Consider the following 23,569-nt stretch of genomic DNA (forward strand, 5'->3'; position numbering starts at 1 on the left):
AGGGTAGTGTATAGGAGAAGGGAGGGTATTGAGCGTGAGATGGATGGAAGGTGGGAGCAGTGTAGCGGAGTCTCGTTCGAGGCGGAAGCTCTACGCAAGTCGTCAGTGCCTGTTGGACACCTGTCGGCTGAGGCACCAAGGCATCAACGCTGTGCCCAAGGGTTGCTTGGGTGGAGTTTCCACGGGTTTGTTTGGATTACAATCGCTGCTCTTTGTTGATTTCTCCGGGGCTGATGACATTAATTTTGCTCGACTCAAGCATATAATCTCCATGCCATGCTCTGCGCTCTATCGGGATTATGTCCGTTAACGACCGCGTCAGCTACATGAGCGCTCCACGACCCCGCGTTGTCTCCAACCGCGTCGAGGCTGGGCCTCGCGGCGCATCGCCCTTCCCCGACACCATGGACCCTTTACGGTCCAGCACTGCTAGTCAAAAACACAGAATGTCCCGGGACCAGAGGAGCATGTCAGAGAAACGTACTGAGCGCTCTACCATCACTACCAGAGAGAAATCAGTGCGGAGAAATACCATCAAGGATTCATCAAGTGCGGCCAATCGCGCTGATCGCGACAAGTCCCGACCCAAATACCCCAACCAGCCTGATGGCGCAAATCTCGGAGGCACATCACGCGAAAATGATGGGGTTGAAAGTGAGTGATTTCCTCAGGCCGTTATATCGCATCCGCTACTTGTATTTGCCTCTTTGGACTCGAATGGAGCGTACTGACAAGTTCTCAATAGCACCCTGGGATCCCCGAGTCTCGTTGATTCCTCACTCCACTGCGCCTCTCGCCTGCCGTGTGTCTGTTCCTCCTTCAGCTGCGACGGTTCCCCAGTCACTCTACCCCCAGCCATTCCGAGACCTTTCCCCAGATGCCCAAGAGACCGCTGTCCTGGAGGATCTATTGTTTGTGTTCATGGGATTTGAGGGCCAATACATTCACTACCATAGCTCCTATGACCCAACGGTCGAAAAGGACCGGCTGACTGGCCCCGGTTTTCAATTGGCGCCAGGCTTAGATCCTACTCTGCGGGATCTTACACAGTCAATGTTGAAGATGGCTACCCATTATAGTGCCATGGAGGCTTTTGTGGAGCTCCAGAGTCGGGCGGAGTATGGCGCAGTCAGCCATGCGCTCTGCGCATCAATTCGCAAGATTCTCAAAGACTATTTGATTCTCATTGCCCAGTTAGAAGGCCAGCTGTTGAACAACCCCACCTTTACCCTTCACCAACTTCATCTCCACACTATGTCGACCAGCCAGTGCCTTGCGCAGCTATACTCTCTCGGGCAGGAACTCCTTCGCCGCAATGGCGTTTTGGAAGACCAAGATATGGACGAGACAATAGATGATTTCGATGACGTCGACAATATCTTGGAGCAACTAAGAGAAGGCGGTGATTTAGTCCCTGGCGCAATGGCAAGTAAAAAGATTTGCAAGGGTGGAAATGTCCTTCGGCTCCTCACTGAGCGTTTGAACACATTTGCAGGCGACCCAACGACCAAGATCTTGGTTCAGGGATTGCTGCGGGATGCGAGTCGACCCTACATGAACATGTTGAATGAATGGCTACATCATGGAGGTATTCGAGACCCACATGGAGAGTTCCTGATCAAGGAACAAAAGTGGATCAAACGAGAGAAGCTTGAAGAAGACTATACAGATGAGTACTGGGAGAAACGCTATACGATACGCAATGATGAGATTCCCCCGCAGCTTGATAGTGTCCGAGACAAGGTACTACTTGCGGGAAAGTATCTCAATGTGGTCCGTGAATGTGGTGGTGTCGATATCAGCAAAGCCGTCAAAGATGTGCCAAAGACACTAGATGATCCACGATTTTTGGATAATGTCAATGGTGCATACACCTACGCAAATGCCTCTTTGCTCAACCTACTCTTGACTAAGAACTCTCTGACAACCCGTTTCCGTTCTTTGAAGCACTATTTCTTCCTGGATCGTTCTGATTTCTTTTCTTACTTCCTTGAGCTTAGTGCATCCGAGTTGCGCAAACCCGCTCGGGTTGTCAACGAGGGCAAACTCCAATCACTCCTTGATCTTGTGCTCCGTCAACCAGGCAGTATCGCCGCCAATGACCCGTTCAAGGAAGATGTTAAGGTTCGAATGAATAAGATCGGGCTCACCAAGTGGTTAATGCAAGTGGTTAGTGTGTCTGGTATCGATCAAGACCATCCGGAGGCGGCGATTGAGAAACAGCAAGCCTCTGCAGCCCAAGCCGCAGATGATGAGAAAGATATTGTGGGATTTGATGCGCTGGAGCTGGACTACACAGTGCCATTTCCTCTTTCGCTCGTCATCAGTCGCAAAACTGTGCTGCGATACCAACTCATCTTCCGACATCTTCTGTCCCTGCGCCATCTAGAAACACTGTTGGTCACCTCATGGGCAGACCAGAACAAGATGACGAGCTGGCGGCACAAGTCATCCGACCGACGACTGGAGATGTGGAAGCGACGTGCGTGGAATCTCCGGGCAAAGATGCTCGTGTTTGTACAACAATTGTTGTATTTCTGTACCTCTGAAGTTATAGAACCCAACTGGGTAGGATTAATGGACCGGGTCAATGGAGCCGACGCCGAGGGGTCGGAGGTGACGGTGAACGGCACCAAGCAGGTCAATCGCACAGTTGATGAGCTCATGCAAGACCATGTTGATTTCTTGGACACATGTCTCAAGGAGTGTATGCTTACTCAGGCGAAGCTGTTGAAGGTAAGCCATCCTTGGGAAATTTTGTCTTTTCTTTTTCGACCGCGCAGTGGCTGATTCGACTACAGATTCATTCTAAATTGATGACTTGTTGTACTATGTTCGCGTCCTGGACGGCTGCCTCCCTCTCACGGGCTCTAGCTTCTGCTGATCCAGATTTATCTGGGGAGATGGCCACCGGAGCTGAAGCTAGACCTTATGACCCCACTCGAATTGCCAAGCTCGAGGACACCTTAAAACGATATGAAGATCATTTCAACCGCCACCTCCGTATTCTGATGGACAGGTTAGTCACGTTCTTTTCGCAGCTCAAATGAACCCTTACTCACGAGAACAGTTTGAATTACTTTGCGGCGACTGAGAGTGTTGTTCTCCTGAAACTCGCACATTCACTCAGCTCGATCAGCAAAGAAGATTGAGAAATGACGACATCACGGCCAATCTCCTTTTCTGCAGCTTGCATTCTTTGCGCTCTTTGGAGTTCAGCACTAGTATACCCAGAGACTTTTCACGTCCCGCGACCTAGACAAGGCCCCTTTTTTATGGAAGAAATATATCCGTATCCACAGCTTTAATCGGTTGAATCCCTTGCAGCGACCGCATCGTCCCGAACCCGAAATGCGGCCCCAGCAACTTGCGGCCCCATCGCATCATCCCATATTCAGCCGCATAACTTACCCTATTGAGAATGTCCGCTGATTGTGGGGCGGTGGATCTCAGGGCGATAAGATAACTTTCCACTGGGGAAATGAAAAAGAAATATTTCCAAGCTTGATTCAGGAATTAAATGCGCAATGATCAATAGAGAAAGAGGTTCATGTGTGCATCACTGGCCCCGAAACACCTTAAAAAACATAGACGGAAAACAAAGGAATATTTGAATTGAAAAACATTTGAACGGACTCGGCTTCTTCCAAGCCTCCGATTCTTCGCGATCGCTCGGCTTTTATGATATAAATCCGCTGTAGGCTTGCCCAGCCCCGCCTCTTAGGCACCTGAATATTTTTAATTTCTCTTTCCTCACTTCATCTCGAAATCGCATCATCTCGGAATATCCGCACCTGAGCTACATAGTTGGAATCCAGCCCTGGAATCCCACACCGTACTCTTTCATCCCTAGATAACCTCCTACATATAGCTAGCAGACGAAAAAAAAAAAAAAAGAGATCCCCTCCGACCATAACAAACATTGGAACATGTCACCCTACGACCAAATAACAAAACATCTCCGTTCCCTCCCTATCCGCCTCCCCCAAACCCAACAAGAACGCCTAACCCTCGCCCTGGGCACAACAGCCGCCATCGGCACCTCCCTCATCCTCCCCGCACTCTACCGCGACTACCGCGTTTTTCGCTCCTACGGGCCCGGCGGCGTACCAAACAATGTATTCGGATGGTTTATCGTGCGCGCGCTATTCCAGCCTTTTGCGGGCGAAATGTTCGGGACGGAAATATATGTTCAGCGGGTAGATGCGCTTGAGGGACATGGGGCTGGTGGGGAGGGTTTCTTAAATCTTGCTCCGGAGCAGGCGCGTTCGGTTAAAGAGAGGCCGGTTGTTGGACCGCATGTTGTGCCGCAGAGACAGTTGACACAGTTACCCGAGGAGGAAATCAAGGATGTGAGTTACTCTTTTATTTTGTTGTTGGATGCTTATGCTTATTTTGCTCTGTCGCATTTTGTCACGTCATGGCCAATGGGGTTGAACATTTTTGCATTTCCCTCCCACCTAATTTCAATTCGCTGACCTGCTTTTAGAAACTCGATGCTGCGTTCAGGGCATTCGGCCATAAGAATTACCACCTTGTCAAATTCCAGCGCTCGGGCCAGGAAGCGCATGCTGATGCGCTTTTCTTATCGGATCACCTCCCAGCTTCGGGAGTCGTGAAGGCAACAGATGGCGAGTTGGCACATTTACACTCGAGCGGCGAGTTCTCGGGGCATTTGCTATTGGCGCCTGCTGATTGTAAGTTTGAAACGCCGTTTTTCGGGGGGGGGGGGGGGGTTCAATATCATCCTACTGTCTGCCATAGAAAAGAACTTTGATACTGACATTCGGATAGGCAAGAGGGTTATCGAGGCGGGTTGGGGCCAGCGACACGGCTTTTCGGGCCAATCGGCCTTGTCTTTGCTGAGCTTTGGGACAAAGAAGGATATCCCTGCGGAGTTCCTGATGATCTATGCGCCGCGAAATGATGCGGAGATCCGTACATTTATGCAGATTGTGGAAGCGGGTATCAAGTATTCGACTGGCAGGGAGGATGTTCGTTGATGGAAAGGAAATTCTCCTGTAGGAATCTTTGGTGTATAGTATGGCCTGGCGATTTTCTACCAGTTCCATCTTTTCTTTCTGCACTTCGCGTGTGTTTTGAACTCTTGTTTTTTTTTTGTTTTTTTTTTGTTTTTTTTTTGATCAATATACCCAACTCAACTCAGGCGATAATTATATTCATGATGAAATTCATCCAGTCAGTTTCTACATATGATCTTTTGCACGAAACCCAGGATCGGGGATCGAATGCTTACCTTGCTTGGTGGCGCACGGCCACAATATTGAAAAGCGGTTATTTTGAAAGACCGGTAGCGTAGCCGACTTGCCCCATGTTAGTATGGGAAAGTACATTCAGATGTCACCAGACCACCTGGGCAACATTTGAAGCATCTATAAATTGTACCGCTGGGTGGGGACAAAAGCCACCATCACTTAAATTGTATAGCTCTGTTGAGTAATCAAGAATTCACTTGAATACTCATCACAATGCACCAGGTCAACCGTACATGTCAATTGATCAGAAGACTTCATGCATGTACGGGGTGCTTCGAAGTATCAATTGATGCTCCAGTATATAGATTGCTCGCCACCACACAAAGTACTTTGCCTCGTACCGTCACATCCATCACAAAAAGCTAACAAGTACCAAAAAGAGGTGGGGAAAAGGGAAGCCTCCCCCCAATATGATACCAGTACCAGAGTGTCGGGACTCTGCTGATGTAGATCTGCGAGGACGTTCAGGAAATGTACATAGAATAGGGTCTCGGGACGATGTCAAGCCAAGAAGGAAATTATGCGCGAAGTGGTACTATGGATGTAATGTGCTTTCAATGTTGGACAGTAGGGCTGTTTGACTGCAGCAGAGCACAAATTGGGGTATTTAAGCGAGTTGGAGTAGTTGTCAGCAGTGGCACTCTTCCAAAGTTGTAGGCACGCAAGACTATGAACATTGAAATAGGCCAAATTCTGTTAGATACTAGTATTCTATTTGACAATGCAAAGCTTGAATATCTACACACGGAGTACTGTAGTTTCTTGCAGCAGAATACATGTAGTGTTGTATAAAGGTCACATGAAGACCCTGAAAGTTCCAAGCAGGTCTTGAGAACACGACTTATCCACAAGACCCAAATCACATCGGGTCCGGAGTCAATTCCAAGGTTATCAATCCAAAATCCAAAAACACGGCAAAGAATCTCCGCGGCTTTCCGCTTTATATAGTGTGCCCTGTATGGCAGTGGAGCCAGGTTACAAAGACCGAGACCGAAACCAAGAACAAGATCAAGGAACCAGCAAGTCCCACAGGGCAGCGGGACAGAAGAAGAAAGGCAAACGCGAACATGCACACTTCATTCACTTGCTCGATACGAAGATCGGCTCTCAGCTCACTTTCTATAGTCAAATGAGGGGGGGCTGGGGCTGAGACCCGAGGGAATGGAACGCTAACAGAGAAGATTTGGGCTTTTCTCTTGTTTTTTTTTCTTTTTTTTTCTTTTTCTTTTTGTGACAAGAGTATGTAGCATCGACGGTGACTGTTCAGTTGGATTCCAGGACCGGGTGTTTGGTATTTGGCAAAGTGGAGGTTACTGCCAAATTGAGGTTGGCCTTTTTTCTTCTTTTTTTCCTTTTAATTTTTTTTTCTCCTCACCAATGCCCCCCCCCTATTTGTAGGGAGTAAGGAGCCGGCGTATTCCTCCCTTTCGCATCTTTCGTCAACGTAGACTCCGTTATTGGATCCTGATTGTCGGGACAAGAAACCTCGCAATTCTATAGGTTTTCGGATTAGCTTCCATCGTTAGCGGCTGAAATTTTGGAGAGTTACCGGGATCAAGGACTTCTTAGGAAGGTCGTATAGTGGCTTTGAACAAGTCTTTTCTTTTTCTTTTTTGGACAACGCATGAAACCCCGCTATTCTGACATGTATTTCAAATGTAAAATATGATTTGAAATGTTCAAATGTTACAGACTAATTACTAACAAGGTTAGCATGCACTCGAACGTTCTAAGGTTGACTGGCTTCCCGAGGGGTGAACCATGGCGCCGGGTAGCCAAACGGCGTCATGGCCCCCGGACTAAACAGAGCACTTGAGATATAATTATCCCTGTCGCTAGACCCGACGCCTTGGATGCTTTGCTCCTCTTTCGGGAGGGGGCCGTTCCTCTGCCCCATGGGACTTGCATGAACATATTGCGTATGTCCCAATGAGGTCATGCGTTCTGGTAATAAATCAATTGAAGAAGTTGCCATGGAGTTTTCCGAGTCCCTCTCATGTAAAATATCTTGCCTTGAAGAAATTAATCCCAGGGAAAGTCGGGGCGTGAAGGTACTTGTGAACCTAAAATCAGGGCCCAGGACCACCACATCATCCCCTTCATGACGGAGTCCTGTTAACATTGAATCCTACTGTAACAATCCCGATCTGGTCGCTCAGCATACATATTCCGTACTCCATCCTTTGTTCCTACCAGTGTTCCTGATCAGTGGACAAAAAGGCAGCCATTCATCCATCTACATTGAAGTCAAACCTTGGAAACATCCGGTCCATCGCCATAAGTGGTTCAACTTTTCTGTGGCGGCCATGCTTGTGGTGGAACATGGATCTGTAAAGGATACGTTATCCACTCGGAGAATTGACTTGGTCACGTTCACTTTTGCGTGATCTGTTCCGTACTCAGGTGGCTGTACTCCGTAAATCTATGCCGCTTGTTTGGAAATTTGGAGGTGTGGAGTCCCGACGGTTTGGAAGGAGAGACTGGAAAGTGGAACCTCAAGGCAAAACCCACATCTCCACAACCGGAATTCTTGAAGTGGATGTCTTTTCCGCATCGGCCTTTCAAGATTCGATTCAGAGCTGCACCTGCTGTGTCTTCCAAGGAATGTGAAGGGCTGGTGAAATACACATAACTTGCTTTCGCTCGTCCATTTATGCAGGCGGAGATTAGCATCCGGTATTGAATCTGCCAAATCGGCCCAGTTCGCCTCCGATTATCCAATCCAGACCCCGAACATCGGACAAGCGGTGAGAGAGGGGGAAATGAAGCAATCCACCAGAGGGGTCCCGAGGGAAGGGAATCCAACGAGGTCTTTGATGATCTTGACCTGGCAAACCCCACTTCAAGGTCGGAGGGGGGTACATAGTTTGCCATCGTCAGACCCAGCAAAGGAAGTCCCTTGGCGCGTTAGAATACTGGATGCAGATTGGTCGCCAAGGCAGGAGCCACCTCGGTGTACACAAATACTGCGAAAAGAATCATAGCGTTGAGAATCTGTCACTGAATTGTTTTTTCGTCTTTTTCTTTTTTGGTTTGACAGCGGGAACTGACGACGATCCATTCCCGTGCCTCTGGAATCTGTGATGCAGGGCTTCCATCTGGCCTGCATCCAGCAAGGGCTGGTTGGATTCCAATCGGCGTTTCTGCTGAGGAGAATTTTGGATCTTCAAGCTCATACATAGTACTTATTACTGGGGGAGGGGGGTTTTATTTTCTTCCCCCCCTTTTGCCCCAGCTCCTTCCTATTGTTTCGCATCTCTCCGGTCTGGACGGGATGAGCGAATGCCAGGGGCCTACCTGATCTGATAGAAAGTTTGTTTTTCCTTTGTTTCTTTTTGTGTGTTTTGGCCTTTGGCTAGGGTTCCCATTACATCATCTTTTTTGTAACATAGAGAACCCTGCTGGCTCCCATATCGAAGCCAACAAAAGGCAGATGGGATTGTTTTGATTTTCTGTCATCTAGCGCCTCAGCCGCTGGATGTCATCGGACCCTCTAGTCATAATTAGCCACAAAAAAACCAGGCAAATATGTCGGGTCCGGCGATGTGCAGTGGTACTGGCGAGACTGTGTTTCGCTCGATCCACTCTGTTGGGCGCTTCTGGATCTTTGAGGGAAAGTATGTCATATGCGATAAAGCGAACAGTGCATTAGTTGACGGCACTGCCGCCTAGTGTCAAGGTTCATTAGCTTGGCCTTAAGCAGCAGGACGGGGCTGAGTCTATCCCGATACTTGGTATCTGTACTCCCTAGAGTCAAGTCTCGGTGATGATCGTGAACCATTCCTCGGTAACTGGACCGACCCGCCCTTTCCATTCTCTCCTCCCGTTTGAGTCGGTGCACGACCCAGTCCCTCGGGAGTAAGATCAAAAAAGTGTGCTCGTATGTCCAAATTGACTAGTAGCTTAAATTGTGGCCAGCGATGATCCCAAGGACCACTTGGGGCTTTCTGGGACCTCAGGGTCGTGCTGGAGGAAATCAATAACGCCGCACTGGTCACAATTGGGCCAACGATCAACGGGAAAAAGGACCCATGTGAATGAAACACGACGCACGGCTTTGAAGCCTAACTTCGGATCATCACCAAAAGATTTTCTTCATCCGAGACGAGTTCGCACCAAGAATAGAGCGTGTTCGTTGAATCGGGTGGACTAGTTCCCTGTCCTCTCATTCGCACACTTGTTAGTACGTACCTTGTATGGGACCGGGGGCCCTCATACAGCCCGTTGACAGGCGCCCACGGAGCGTGTGAATGATCTTCGAGGCGCCGTCTAGTCCGAGTCTGTCATTGCCGCCGGCTTCGCTCCAGTGGCACCCGATCTCTTCCATGGAAATCACTGTAATTTGATTTCCATTTACCCTTTTGGAAATATCATTTGATACCCCCCTTGACCGGGAGAATTAACCCCCACCACTGGAAAAAAACCCGATCAAAGCGCATTCCATATACCGGCCAATATTGCCAGTTTTTTTTTCGCACGGCATTCAAGAGGAAAGAACAATGACGTACTGACAAGACCCTTCCCTCGCTTTTGTTTCCTCTTCTAGGCTTCACGAATGCTAATATCCACGTCTTTGGGCCCAAAGGAATCCAGATTCACAGACAGAAGAGCTCGACCACGAATATCTGGATACAATAATTGTCCAGGGACGTGAGTTTCAAAAGTATGCGATCGACCATCGAATATATTTTGGACCAATCGATGATGTAAGATGAGCATTCATCTTTAACTCGCTTCTTTGACTTGACAACTCGAGCAGGAAGAAGCACAACGGTTGGATGCTCAGCAGCAGATTTTCCAGAGAATCTTCGATGACCGCCTGGTCTTTCCGCCAATTCGTCGACTGCGAAGGGTCTTAGATTGTGGACATGGAGCCGCTTCATGGGCTATAGAGGTTGCTGAGCAGAATCCAGATTGCGACGTGAGTTGTTGTATTGGCACCACCCATCAGATGTCTAACAGCCGTTGTTCAAAGGTTATTGGCGTGGACATTGCCCCGCACATGAGCCCAGACGATGTCCCAGAAAATCTTTGGCTGCAAGTAAGTGATGAATCTTCCTTTCAAACCAACAAGTCATTTGGCGGCCAATGCCATGGCCAGTTCTATCCTTGGTCGTTCGATCTTCTTTTCGATTGGCGCATCAAAGTATTGCAACGAAATCGACCTGTTGAGGACATGGTTCAGGCTAGGCTGACGGTCGCTAATAACAAACCACCCTGTAGGTTGACGACTTGAACCGCACATTCACATTCCCTTCGAACCATTTCGACCTGGTCCACTCTCGACTTCTTGCGACCGGCATCCATCGTACTCGATGGCCATCCTATATCCGCGATATCATCAGGTGCGAAAATTCCAGGCAGTTCAGCTGACTTGAAACCCCTGTAGACAACCCTCTGCAATGAAAGCCACCCGTACTGATGTCTGTCTTCTTTCTTTTGAAGGGTCTTGAAGCCGGGTGGATGGGTTCAAATGGTCGAAATATATCACAATGTGCAATCCGACAACGGCTCAATCACCGAACAGCATGCCTTAAGAAGATGGAGCACGCAATACATGCGTGCTTTGGAAGATAGGAAAGATCTTCGCATCGGATCAAAGTTGCGAGCTTCTCTAATCGAGGCGGGACTCGAGGAGGTTGACACAAACATGGTTCCTCTCCCTTTGTCGGCGTGGTCGACCGGTGAGTGGTGGCTGCTGTGCTATTACCCAAGCATTGAATCTGACACAATAAAGATGCAAGGATGCGAGCTATAGGGCAGTGCAACAGTGATAACATCCAACAACTCCTCCGATCCTTGGCGCTATACCCCCTCACCCAGCGTTTGCACATGTCGACAGAAAATTTTGAGTTGTTGGTACAACAGGCACAGCAGGAAGCCAGAGATCCTTCCTTGAAGGCATATTTCCCTTTGTATGTGCTCTCTTCTGCTCAAAGTACGGAACAGGTCATTTGCTGACGGGGCCAGATATGTTTGCATTGGTCGAAAGCCGTTGCGATGAGCTTGCAAGACCTAACATATTTCGTACTTCTATCAATACCCAGGCTCGAGTGCTCGAGAAGATGATTATGATTCCGCGACAGTTCTGAATGGCGTTTCTTTGACGGTAGTGTATTGCATTTTGTCGCATTTCCACGCGCCCTTCAATGTCCAATTAGCCAAAACATGGTTAGTAAAAAAAAAAAAAAGGAGAAGAAAAGAAAACTTTGAAAACGACAGTACCTCGCTGGGGCCCATGTACTATACCGTCTCCTGACGAGAGTATCGTGTGTGTCCTCTGTGCTCATATGGCGAGAACGTTCGAAGCGGGAATGGGGATTGTGGCTCTCGGCGAGATAGTCGTTTAGGGGACAAGAGGGTTGGCTTGGCTGGTGGGTGCAGACCATAATAGACTAACACAGGCCGAAACAAGCATGGGAAGTTAAATGATTGTATCTGTGGCTGTGCGGTGCAAGTGAATTGGGTTGTCAGATCGTATTAGGGATCGGGGTCCCGTGCGGATCGGGAGGATCGCGAAGAATATCGACAACGGTTGAGTACCACATGAAACGTTATCGTGTGGCATTGGAATCGACAATCAGAGTCGGCTCATACCTTTACTTTGATTCTCTGGGACACAAAAGAGTGGCACCCGAATGCCTTCAACTCTGATGAGTCGTGACCTCTCTGGGATGTCTGCCGGGTAACTTTGTTCGTGGATCTGAGCAATGGGAGCCTCAACCCGACCATACCATATTGGGGGACCGAGCACCAAGTGCCACACGCAGACCCACTGACATGCAGTCTCATGCCAGGAAGATTGAGTGAGATTCAACGTGCCCTTCCAAGTGGAGAAGAAGGATTGAAAAGCGAAAAGGGAGCAAGCCGTGGAAGGAAGAAAGAGGGGGGTGTTGACCCAAACTGTCGGGAAGGCAAGAACCGCATATGAGCTCCCAAGTGCGCATTGAGCGCAACTGACGGGACTGTGCACATTCTCTCCTTGATCCCTACTAGTATTCAATTCGATTCAATTCTAGGAAATTCTTGCGGCTCATACAGTATCAGATCAATGCCTAAATCTGTCAATGTCTGGCCTTATCTCACTTTCTCTCTCTCTCTCTCTCTCTCTCTCTCTCTCTCTACGTCCTTTACTAGCATACAGCGTGATCCAGACTCTAGACCACTACAGAATCACATTCAAACGGCAGACTACGACCCCGATGGCCACTAACTTCACTATCACCTACCTCAAATATCCGAGATGTATTCTGAGTACAACAAAAGCAAATCGGGGCGACCAGGGAACAATGAATGTGCTCTGGGGGGAAAACGACACTTGGTCGTTGAAAAGATGCTTGATGAGAAGGCTAAGCAAAGAGCGAGCTTGGGCCCCGGGGTTGCTGTTTCTCCTATTTAGGAGACACACCGGCCCAACGCGCCGGGATCGAGCGCCCTATTAGAATTCGTTCCGGAATGTCTTCGAAGGACCTAGCGAAGACAACGCGGGATCCATTTAGACAATCCGGAATTTTGTTCTAACATCGACAAAGATGAAGGCATTCGACTCTTGTAATGTCTGGAATTATTTCTCTTTTTCTTTCTGTTCATTTCACTTGTCCCGCCTAGGGTTGCTAGGCACGGGCTAGCCGAGACGATCTTTTTCGTTTGTGATCGGTCTCGACTCTCGACCCTCATGAGATCCAAGAGCTCTGCAGAGGTATACAGACATGTTGACCATATGATATGGGCTTTATTTGCGCGATTGGTCCATTCCAATCAGAGCTCACAAATCCCATGCGTTCTATCTTTTCTGTTTGCGCGCATGTATTTGTAACGATAGTTCAACCAGTGTTCTCCCAGGTCCGATACGCTGTCGCTCTTTCAATTGCAGTCTGCAGCCTGACGCCAGTGCCACGTCTTTAATCGCTGCTGGATCCAAGCGCATTGGTCCTTGCCGTAGCTGGTTGGCAGACTATTTGGGGGAGACAACATTGACCTCGTAAAGGGTACATTGGTTTCATGTAGAGGGGCCAAAAACCCGGATGTAAAACCAAACATATCTTTGAAAACTGAAGAACTTTGAAGGGCCGGTCGCTTAAGAGGTGTGTGATACATGGAATTTATACGAGGCCGACGTGCATGTGCAGCTTGTCAACTTGTTTAGAGTAAACTAAAAAGTGGACACCTTGACTATCAGGCACACACGGCCACCCAATCAGGGAAAGGCGGGGAGAAAAAAAAGTTGCGGAATTTGAGCTTCATTTTGATCAACTTGCAAAGTTCCTCACTTTCCAACACATCAGTCATCATGCCTTCCACCTACAACAAAGAAAAGGCATGGGATACGGAGGACATCGATAAGTGGACTGTGAGTGCTCACTATTTTCCTGTTCCTCCCAAAAGAAGTCGGTTTGCTGACAATGAATCTCATTTAGATCGAAGAATTCAAGGCCGAACACAATGTCGCCGGAAATTTCGCGGAGGAGTCCTCCTTCATGACCCTCTTCCCCAAATACCGTGAAGTATACCTAAAGGAAGCATGGCCCGTTATTACTAGGGCACTGGAGAAGCAGGGCATTGCTTGCACTCTGGATTTGGTAGAGGGTAGCATGACCGTGAAAACAACCCGCAAGACCTACGACCCGGCCGCTATTTTGAAGGCGCGTGACCTTATCAAGCTACTCTCCCGTAGTGTTCCGGTCGCCCAGGCGATGAAGATCCTCGAAGACGGCGTGGCATGCGACATCATCAAGATCCGCAACCAAGTGCGCAACAAGGAGCGATTCGTGAAGCGCCGACAGCGTATTCTCGGCCCCAACGGTTCTACCATCAAAGCCCTCGAACTGTTGACAAGCACCTACATTCTGGTGCAAGGTAACACAGTGGCGTGCATGGGGCCGTTCAAGGGATTGAAGGAGATTCGACGAATTATCGACGACTGCATGGCGAACATCCACCCGATTTACCACATCAAGGAGTTGATGATCAAGCGCGAGCTGGCAAAGGACCCGACACTGGCGAACGAGTCGTGGGACCGATTCCTGCCCAACTTCAAGAAGCGCACGCTTTCCAAGCGTCGTGTTCCTCACAATGTTACCGACAAGACCAAGAAGGTTTACACGCCATTCCCGCCCGCACCCGAGAAGAGCAAGGTCGATCTCCAGATCGAGTCTGGAGAATACTTCCTTTCGAAGGAGGCGAAGGATCGTGCGCAGAAGGAGGAGGTGGTCGAGCGGCAGCGCGTGAAACGCGAGGAAAAGATGCGCGAGCGCGAGAAGGATTTCATTGCCCCCGAAGAGTCGGCGCCGGCCGATCTCGACGCAGAGAAGAAGAAGAAGAAGGAGAAGAAGGAGAAGAAGGAAAAGCGGAAGCGCGAGGCCGAGGTCGATGGAGAAGATGCCGATCACAAGGAGGAGAAGAAGAAGAAGAAGAAGAGCAAGTCCAAGCATGTCTCCTCCGACGAGGAATAAAAATGTCTTCTGGGTTCAGTGTTTTCGGACTTTGGCGCTTTATGGCAGAGCATGGGTCTGGCGTTTTGATCTCTGTCTTTTTTCTCTTCTTGTGACAGCATCCTTCATGGGGGAGCTTTGTACTGTAAAATGACCAATACCAAATTTTGATCTACCCTTACGACTAGGTATACTATATTAACAACATCGAACAAGTGAATTGAATTCCTACGTGAAACTTGTGCTAGTGGTAAGTTGTAAAAGCGAAGAAATATGAGTTAAACCTGAAAAAACCAATCCGATCCAATCCATTGGCAACATGCCCCGAACTCCTCTCACCATCGAACCAAGTTCACAGTGCATGACTCTCCCGGTGCCGAGAATTATAAGGAATATTACGCCGGGAGGTGACAGGGGCACAGGACCGTGGAAACTGCAGATGGCCTAGATAGCACCGTCATGCTCCGTCGCAACAGTGGCCTTGTGCTCATGGTGGCCGATGGTAGGCTCGGCCTTGTCGACCATGTCCATTTCATGCGCGAAGGTCTCGTGGGGCTTCCACTTGGCACTAGTCATGGGAGTAGTCTCCTCAAGCATCTTGTCAACCTGCTCCAAGCTCAGACCCTTGGTCTCGGGAACGACGAAAATGGCGAACAACAGACAAAGGAAAAGCGCACTGCCCCAAACGAAAAAGACTTTGACCTTCAGATTAGCTTCATTTTCATCAACCATGTAAGGAGTGATGACGGCAATAACACAGTTCCAGAGCCAGTTTGAGGCAGTTGCCATAGCTACTCCTTTAGCTCGGATAGGCAGCGGATAGATCTCGCCGCTAATTACCCAAGCACCTATGCCCCAGGTTATGGCAAAAGCTGCGACGTAGAAACATGTGAAGACGATGAGGCAGACATCCCTAAATCGCAGGCGATTGGTTAGCATTGTAAGTTGGAGAAAAACAATATTATTCAACCTACGCAGCATGGGTCCCTTCTTTGGTAACTCCGACGATGGCAACGAGAAACTCGCAGATCATCATGATGGCGGCGCCATAGATAAGCAGCGTCCGCCGGCCCACCTTTTCCACCAACACGAAAGATGCTGGAGTTGCGACAACGTTGACGACGTTCAAAATGGTGGATATAAGGAATGGATTCTTAAGACCGACTTCCTGGAAGAATGTGGTTCCATAATAGACTATGGGGGTTAGCATGCAAGTAAAATATACGCTGTTTTCCATTGGAAGTATTTGAATCACTTACAGATGAAGTTAATCCCGGTCCATTGCTGAAACATCTGTACACCGGTGCCGATGATGACTCGGCGAAGATTACCACGGGAAGAGCAACCACCCTTAAAGCAGTCAAGCCAGGTTGTGCTGGTGATTTGGCTTTCGTATTCAAAGTTCGCCTTGATCTCAGCAAGTTCGGCTTGAATGGCGGGGTTGCTTCGAGGCTGCCCACGGACACGCTCAAGCGAGCGCAAGGCATCCTCTATGCGTCCACGTTTCACGTAGTATCGAGGGGATTCGGGGAGGAGGAACATCCCAGCTGCCAGAATGGCAGCCCAAATAAACTGTATTCCAATAGGAATGCGATAAGAAGAGCGATTGTTGATGTTCTTACAACCCTGTCCAACGCCAGAAGCGACGAGCAGACCAATGGTGATGGCCCATTGATAAGAGGCCACGAGTAGACCACGGACTTTGCGAGGAGCAATTTCAGAGACGTAGAGAACCACAATAGCGGAAACACCTCCAACACCGAGACCAGCAACCAGACGGCCCGCAACAAGACCAGCGACGTTGGAAGATCCAACCTGAACAGCTACTCCGATGGAGAAGAGCAGGCAAGACATCATAATAGTGAGACGACGACCGAAATGCTCAGCGGCCGAACCTCCAATCAGAGCCCCAAAAAAGGTACCAGCTGAGAGAATGGAGGTAATGAGGGACTTTCGGGAGCTGGGAATGATCCACTCAGATGGATCTTCCTTGGTGGGAATACGGGGGCTTCCGAAGTGTTTCTTCACAAAATCCATACCGAGGACACCGGAGATGTAGCCGGAATCATAACCGTAGAGAATACCTGTATCAAATTATTAGAATGGAGATACTGTCATGTGCTGTGAGATTGTCTCACCTCCAAAGCTGGCAAATCCACAAATCAGATAGGCACGCAGAGTAACGGGAGCCTCGATGAGATCGAGGTTAGCCGTTCCCACAATGGCACTTGTGGTCGCCATGTTTTCGAATGCCAGGTAATAAGAGAAGACTTGACAGTTAGAGAGAGACTGTTTTTGAGGAAGAGAAAGAAGAACACTGAGGATGAGCTGAAAGGTTGGCGGGTGATGGGAAAATAAAGTAAGAGAAAAGGTTGATTGGGAGAGAGAGAAGGGAAAAGAAAACGCGCTTGCAAGTTTGATAGGAAAGGAAAGGAAAGAACCCCCCCAGGAAGGTGCTACCGTCAGTCAGCGATACAATAACATTACTAGCAAGGCAACGGTGACACACATGATTCCGAAACTACCACGTCAAAATGAATATCGTCAGACGAGGCTAATGTACTATATTACTTCTTATCATCAACAAGACAAATAGCATTGGAGTTACAAGAAATGGGTCCGGCAAGAATCAACAGAGTTCTGAAATCTGAGATCAACTTGAGCACTTGAGTATAGGAAAGAGTTATGTTCAATGAGCTTTAGATGCTCGCCCCTGGAAGTGAATACTAGAACGTTGTAGCCCAGATAAGCTGCTTACCAGTTATAGCATTTATGATTTGGAAAGAGGCCAACTCCTTACCAACCCTATCATAGTGTAAAATTATTGTACGACAGAATCTATCATGGAAGACTGGGAAGATTTGTTGGTGGAACCCGAGCAAGAACTTCATTGACCAAAGACCATACTAATTCCTGAAATTCTAGCTAGACTGCTCTGCCATGTAGAACCATGGCATGGGATTAAAAATTGAGACCACTTGAAGACCGGCCGCCATTTTCGAGTATTACCACGGCCACCCGCAGAAACAGCCATCTGGCTGAAGAAAACACGTCGTACCAGCATACAGCGTGCATGAAACTTGCTGGTGTACAAGACACCTGACTAACAGGGATGATTAATATGCACGTAACTGTTAAAGTTGCATGGGGAAGGTAACAGCCTATAAGACGCTAGAAATTTCCAGAGGACCTTGAGGACAAGGTCTTACCGTTGAAAGGAGTGACTTGGAGGTGAGTGTACTAGGTCGTATGTCAGATAATCACATGCGGTCTTACTAGTAGATTGCATGTGGATATTTGATAGAGTCTAACATGCCACTATTTGAGCATTACTACTAAACACTACTAGGTAGTACACTAATAGCACCAACACCTAGGGAGCAGCCCAACTTCCCATTTTTTACAGCATCAAAATAGATCATCAGTGATTCTGAAGATTTTCTTTATACATCAGTCTCCTCGGGTTCTTTCATATCATGGGTTATCTCATCAGATGCATAGTTGGTCTTCTGAATTGTCATGACCGTCGGAATGGCTACCAGCAAACTGCCGATAGTCAGCCCCCAATTCATAGCAAACTGAATCATGGGACTAATCCCTTCAGCATTAATTCTCCAGGCCATTGCGCCTCCGGCTGGCTTAAGTGCCGAGTATGAACCCACAATAACCGCGGTGACGACTGGGTCGTGTGATTGGGCTCCCATAATCCAGTAGCAGAAGCCTTGCCAAAATGCATCGTATGCGCCGTAGAAGAAGTAGAGAAACATAGGACCTAGGAATTTGCTGCCGTCCTTGTAGTCGATGTCTTGTTTCAAACCCAGCCGAAGACGTTGGTCATCCCAAATCTGGAATTTGTATCCGCCACCCCAGATGGCCATACCGGATATAAACAAAACTCCCCAACCAATTTGAGCTCGTGTTCGGCGGTTTAATCTGGGAAGATCTAGCAACACCCCCATTAGAAGACCTCCAAACATCTGGGCAATCCAATAAAGGGCGCTGTTGAGCGAGCGGGTGCGCAAGTTGAAGGTCATGCCATTAACATCGTTTTGTTGATAGGAGTAGAAAATATTGGCGTTGAAGAACATGGGGTAAAGACATATATGTTTCCAGTTGAGAATAATCCGCAGGGTCTGCATCGCTGTAGCTTTCAGACTCTGCCAGCTCAGAGCCTTTGACTCGCGGGCAATACGAGCACCGCTATATCTGTCAGACAGTGTTTCGGTTGAGCACACAAACATGGAGCACGCCCAGCCAAAAAGCATAATGACAATGAATGCGATGTATGTCGAATCTGTGACGGTGCCAGATTTGGAATGGTAGTTAAGTCCAAAGCTGGCCAGCGAACCGATGGTCCCGCCCAGATTGAAAATGACCCAAAAAAGACCGATGGCTCTGCCTCTTGTCTGGTCCGTGCTGTAAGTGACCATAATAGTCCCTTGGGCTACCCAGAAGAAAGCCGCACCCAGACCTAGCAGTGCTCCGGAGGCAATCACAAATGGACCGCCATTCGTGGTTCGGTCTGAGCTGAGTAGTGCGCCAGCGTACAAGGCATAGGTCCAGCCGCCGAGGAGAAGCAGTAGACGAGGTCCCGTGTACTTGTAGAAAGCACCGACCACGAAAAGCGCGGCACCAGCTGTGCACGCGTGCGTCGCGACTGTGGCGTTTGCTGAGACTGTGCTGTTGACTTGGCCTGAGCCTCCCATTCCCGCCAACGCATTGTACATTCCTGGGTTGCAGAAGGAAATGAAAGAAACGAGCACAATTTGAAACCAAGGATCATGGCGTAATTTGAAGAGGATATTTTCTTTCCGTGGCACAGGTAGAGCGACATTGTCGAGATCCACGGGGGAAGAAACGTCTTCCTGTGGTGATTTGCTTGTAGCCATAAGGAGGTCAAATAGTGTTGTTGACTGTTATCCGCACTTGAGAGCAGTAGGCTCAGCTAGGGCGATTCATTCTGTATAAATATCCACATTTAAGTGTACCCTGGCCTCAGTTGCCAGGTCGTGAATCCGTGGGTCGTGTGGCCTCCGCTCCAGACGGGAAGGAAGGGATGTCGCTGCAGCGAGATCCGCAACACCGAGTTCCGAAGTCCAATCACGCCCTAAAACCTACCAACATTCATAAACGCATCTTATGGAACAAATTTCGCACAATCACGATGAATCTTTGACAGCCACTTACCACTAGTACCATGACGCCATTTCTCGATCCGGATGCTCTGGGAAGCCTCCAAACAGAAGCCCCCAATGCCCTAGCTATTGACACGCTGAACACTCTTGGCCTCTGCGAGGCATTCAACCGAGAAGAATCGAAAGTTTCTCCCGCAATTGCGTGCTGTTTACCGTCTATTGCATCATTCATTGAGGATCTCGTACCGCGTCTCCGCATGGGTGGAAGACTTGTTTACGTTGGCGCTGGCAATAGTGGCCGAGTGGGGTTTATGGATTGCAGTGAATTGCCTGTCACATTTTCGACCGATACAGACCAATTTATCACTCTCGTCGCCGGGGGAGACCAGGCTATCCTCAGCGCCAAAGAAAGTGCCGAGGACTGTGAAGAAGATGGCTCAACCCAACTTGAATCTCTAAATATCATGGCCCAGGACACTATCGTCGGAATATCAGCATCTGGACGCACACCTTTCGTCATTGGAGCCCTGAAAACCGCTCTAAAATTTGGTGCTTTGACGGCCGTCATCACAAACACCTCTCCTTCACTTCTTGAGATGTTGGGTGTTGACCACACTATTGCTATTTTGGTCGGCCCTGAATTCATAACGGGTAGTACCAGACTCAAGGCCGGCAGCGCAGCAAAACAGGTCTTGAACATGATCAGTACTTGCTCGATGGTCAAGATGGGTAAAACCTATATGGGCTTGATGATTGATGTTCGTGCGAAAAACCACAAACTTCAAGCTCGCGGTCGCCGAATCATACGTCAAGTGTGCAAAATTTTGATTGAGAAAGGCCATACCCTCCCTAATAACAATCTTGTCCAAAGAGATTATTCTTTGAATTCATTGATTGATTTGTGTGCAGGGAATGTCAAAATAGCATGTGCTGTTGCCGTGTCTGGCCTCGAGCCAAACCAAGCCAGGCAACTTCTCGAGCTAGCTGGTGGGGACTTTCAAGTGTTTCTTGATAAGTTCTATAAGCCAATCTGTGGTATTGATGTTGATCAGAAGTTTATCACTACGGGCGATGAATTCTTTATCTCAATCGATGGCGGAGGGACCAAGTGTGCTGTCTCGATTGCTACAAGGACCCTGATCGTGGCACAAGCGCATTCAGGCGCTTGCAATTTTCATAGTGTTCCACTTGAGGATCTAATGAAACAGGTAAAAACTGCCACGATGGAAGCAATTTCTCGCATCCCGCGACGATATCGTCAATCTTTCACCGATATGCCCAGATTTGCCGCAGTGTGGGCAGGTATAGCTGGAATACAACATGCCAATCGACAGGAAACTCTAATCCAATGCCTTGAAAATTTATTTGGAGTTTCGAGAGAAACGGGAAAATTTCGTCTGACCAGCGACAGTGCACTCCTTGGCTCCTGCATAGGCATCGACGAGTCTGTTGAATCAGGTATCTCTTTGATTGCGGGTACGGGTACAGTTGCAACAGCATTCAAAAGGGACCCAACGGGTGAAGTCGTTCAGATTGGAAGGACTGGGGGCTGGGGCCCTCTTGTGGGTGATCAAGGCAGTGCCTTCGACATTGGCAAAAAAGCTCTGCAATCGCTGCTAAGTAGCATTGAACTAAGTCAGGGATCTGGTTCACCTTGTCTCACGGAATTGGAAACGGAAATCCTAGCAGCCGTCGGCCATGACAAAAACGATGTCCTTTTACACATACTTTACTCCACTATACAGCCAAAGCACCGTATTGGGAATTTGGCAAAGGTGGTTACGAAGTTGGGATTTCGACAAAATAATCCCGATCAACAAGCCCTGGATATTCTCAAGTCCGCAGCCAGATCGGTGGTTCAGCTCATCCTGCCGCTAGTCAAGGAACAATTTTGCAGTCCCAATCTTAGTTCTCTTGTTCTATCTGGGGCTTTGATGAATATACCTGACTTCAAATGTCTGGTCTTGGATGAGCTTTTATACCAAAAGGTTGCCCCATTCAAAAAGATTGTTGTTATTGACAATGCTTCTTCTTGCGCAGCGCAGTTTCTGGCTAGGCAGGAAAAAATACCAAAAATGTAAATAAATCAATTCAATGTTTCAAAGTTGCTTCTGGACAGGTTTAAATATTCGGATTCACCGATATATGTATCTACTAGTGAAAAGGTGGATTGCAAATTATGACTTTGAACCTAACATTTCAATGAATTATCTCCGTGAAAAGCCAATTACTCAGTTAAATAATTGGGCCCCCGTTTTCTGAGCCTCACTGCCAAAGACTCCATAAAGATTCGCCAGGAAAGTTCGGGTGACATTAAGCCATGGTTCATCACCAGCAATTGCCTGGCAAGCATCGTCACATACTGCGTGGTTCTTTCCACCCCAAATCACAAATCCATCCAAATTTGCGTTTTCTGCGAGGCTTTCCAGCTCACTTTGCCAGAGATCTTCCGGGATGAACGAGTAGTTGCCGTGATACTGAGGCCAAGTATATGGCCAGATCGGCAAAGAGTCGTTGATGGTATTGATTACTTCAATGACAGAGCTGAGCGAGCTACTCCACGTAGAGAGACTATCGCTATAGGTGTATGCGGAAGGAAAGAATGCATGGTTGCTGTAGTTGGCAATCAAGCTGCGATAATTGTCGTACAAGGAAGATATCGTGTTCCCCGACAGACCATACCAGCCAATGATCTGACCCTCGGGAATCACGTCCGCGGCCCAGGTTTGCAAAGTAGACATAATTTCAAGGTATAGGGCTGCGGTAGATGCAGAGGTAAAGTAAAGATCTTCACAGTCCAGAACAAGGGGGTAGGATGGATAGACGTTCCACTCTTGAACGACGCTCTTCCACACATCGGCTGATGGAAGAACACCTCCGGTTGTCAAGGGATTGCAGACGTAGGCGGGAATCCAATTAATGTTCGTACTGCCATATCCAATTGAAGTATTGGTATATGCTGTATTATCGAATACACGGAAAGTCGAAGCAATGCTCGAGCCGATCACTGTAGATATGGCGAGGAGTTGAGTAATTTTTGACATAGTTTCGATATCACTGAGAGGAAGAGAATAGGAGGAAATTGCAATGTATAACAAAAATTGAGATTTGCAGGTGTTTGAATTAACAGACAGCTCTCGATCGTTCTATTCTTCATTTAAAGATCATTGCACTTGGTTCTCTCGTATGGGTTCAACAGACGAGGGCTCTCCGATAGCCGGATCTCGGTCTCCCGCAGTTTAGCGTTGGCGTCGATAACATCATCCATCTCCTCTCTGGCGTCACGCGCCTCCTTCTACACCAAGAACCAGCGACATCCGTTTTCTTTAATTTCGCGCATCTCGCTTGAGAATCCACATCGCTTACAGTCTTCTCAAAGTTTATTCATGGCTTCGCAGGTCTTTGCTCAGAGGGCTGAGCTGGCAGCCGTAAGCTGTCACGTTTGCAGGAAACGCAAAGTAAGAACTCCACTTTGTTGCCATGACTTTTTGCCAACTTGGACTAGGTCAAATGCGACCGCGCTCTGGAAGGGTGCAATAGATGCCGTCGGTTTGGCGAAGAATGTGTGTATGGCCCAGGGCCCACACTTGGCTCCAATCACACAACTTTAGGGGATGCGACCACACAAGCCGGCCTGAAACGTCGACGAGTATTACGCTCCTGTATTTACTGCAAAAAATCGAAATCAAAGTGTTCTGGTGATACTACATGTGAGCAATGTGCAAGA

The 23,569-nt window shown here is 48.3% G+C and overlaps 8 protein-coding genes across 8 annotated transcripts; 5 read left to right on the top strand and 3 right to left on the bottom strand.

Moving 5' to 3' along the window:
* Positions 1–299: 299 nt before the first annotated feature.
* On the top strand, positions 300–3,152 carry N7466_008178 (gamma-tubulin-complex subunit SPC97; the record flags this gene model as incomplete). The annotated part of the gene is made up of 4 exons (XM_057167567.1): positions 300–654; positions 746–2,736; positions 2,802–3,019; positions 3,071–3,152. The coding sequence occupies 4 exons, from the start codon at positions 300–302 to the stop codon at positions 3,150–3,152; spliced, it is 2,646 nt and encodes an 881-aa protein (XP_057018198.1).
* Positions 3,153–3,929: 777 nt separating this feature from the next.
* N7466_008179 (uncharacterized protein) lies at positions 3,930–5,003 on the top strand (the record flags this gene model as incomplete). Its single annotated transcript, XM_057167568.1, has 3 exons — positions 3,930–4,352; positions 4,490–4,697; positions 4,795–5,003. The coding sequence occupies 3 exons, from the start codon at positions 3,930–3,932 to the stop codon at positions 5,001–5,003; spliced, it is 840 nt and encodes a 279-aa protein (XP_057018199.1).
* Positions 5,004–8,804: 3,801 nt separating this feature from the next.
* N7466_008180 (class I SAM-dependent methyltransferase) lies at positions 8,805–11,280 on the top strand (the record flags this gene model as incomplete). The annotated part of the gene is made up of 8 exons (XM_057167569.1): positions 8,805–8,893; positions 9,862–9,982; positions 10,036–10,197; positions 10,252–10,317; positions 10,500–10,621; positions 10,722–10,960; positions 11,014–11,191; positions 11,247–11,280. 8 exons carry the CDS (start codon positions 8,805–8,807, stop codon positions 11,278–11,280), a joined length of 1,011 nt encoding a protein of 336 aa, XP_057018200.1.
* Positions 11,281–13,566: 2,286 nt separating this feature from the next.
* On the top strand, positions 13,567–14,728 carry N7466_008181 (KRR1 small subunit processome component; the record flags this gene model as incomplete). Its single annotated transcript, XM_057167570.1, has 2 exons — positions 13,567–13,626; positions 13,694–14,728. The coding sequence occupies 2 exons, from the start codon at positions 13,567–13,569 to the stop codon at positions 14,726–14,728; spliced, it is 1,095 nt and encodes a 364-aa protein (XP_057018201.1).
* Positions 14,729–15,151: 423 nt separating this feature from the next.
* Positions 15,152–16,948, bottom strand: N7466_008182 (sugar porter family MFS transporter; the record flags this gene model as incomplete). The annotated part of the gene is made up of 4 exons (XM_057167571.1): positions 15,152–15,620; positions 15,682–15,901; positions 15,967–16,791; positions 16,846–16,948. 4 exons carry the CDS (start codon positions 16,946–16,948, stop codon positions 15,152–15,154), a joined length of 1,617 nt encoding a protein of 538 aa, XP_057018202.1.
* A 1,202-nt stretch (positions 16,949–18,150) lies between these two features.
* Positions 18,151–19,596, bottom strand: N7466_008183 (major facilitator superfamily domain-containing protein; the record flags this gene model as incomplete). Its single annotated transcript, XM_057167572.1, has 1 exon — positions 18,151–19,596. One exon carries the CDS (start codon positions 19,594–19,596, stop codon positions 18,151–18,153), a length of 1,446 nt encoding a protein of 481 aa, XP_057018203.1.
* A 308-nt stretch (positions 19,597–19,904) lies between these two features.
* On the top strand, positions 19,905–21,923 carry N7466_008184 (uncharacterized protein; the record flags this gene model as incomplete). Its single annotated transcript, XM_057167573.1, has 1 exon — positions 19,905–21,923. One exon carries the CDS (start codon positions 19,905–19,907, stop codon positions 21,921–21,923), a length of 2,019 nt encoding a protein of 672 aa, XP_057018204.1.
* A 150-nt stretch (positions 21,924–22,073) lies between these two features.
* N7466_008185 (uncharacterized protein) lies at positions 22,074–22,886 on the bottom strand (the record flags this gene model as incomplete). The annotated part of the gene is made up of 1 exon (XM_057167574.1): positions 22,074–22,886. One exon carries the CDS (start codon positions 22,884–22,886, stop codon positions 22,074–22,076), a length of 813 nt encoding a protein of 270 aa, XP_057018205.1.
* Positions 22,887–23,569: the final 683 nt, after the last annotated feature.

Source organism: Penicillium verhagenii, assembly GCF_028828195.1.
Source record: "Penicillium verhagenii strain IBT 33310 chromosome Unknown utg000008l_segment0_segment0, whole genome shotgun sequence".
Lineage (NCBI taxonomy): Eukaryota > Fungi > Ascomycota > Eurotiomycetes > Eurotiales > Aspergillaceae > Penicillium > Penicillium verhagenii.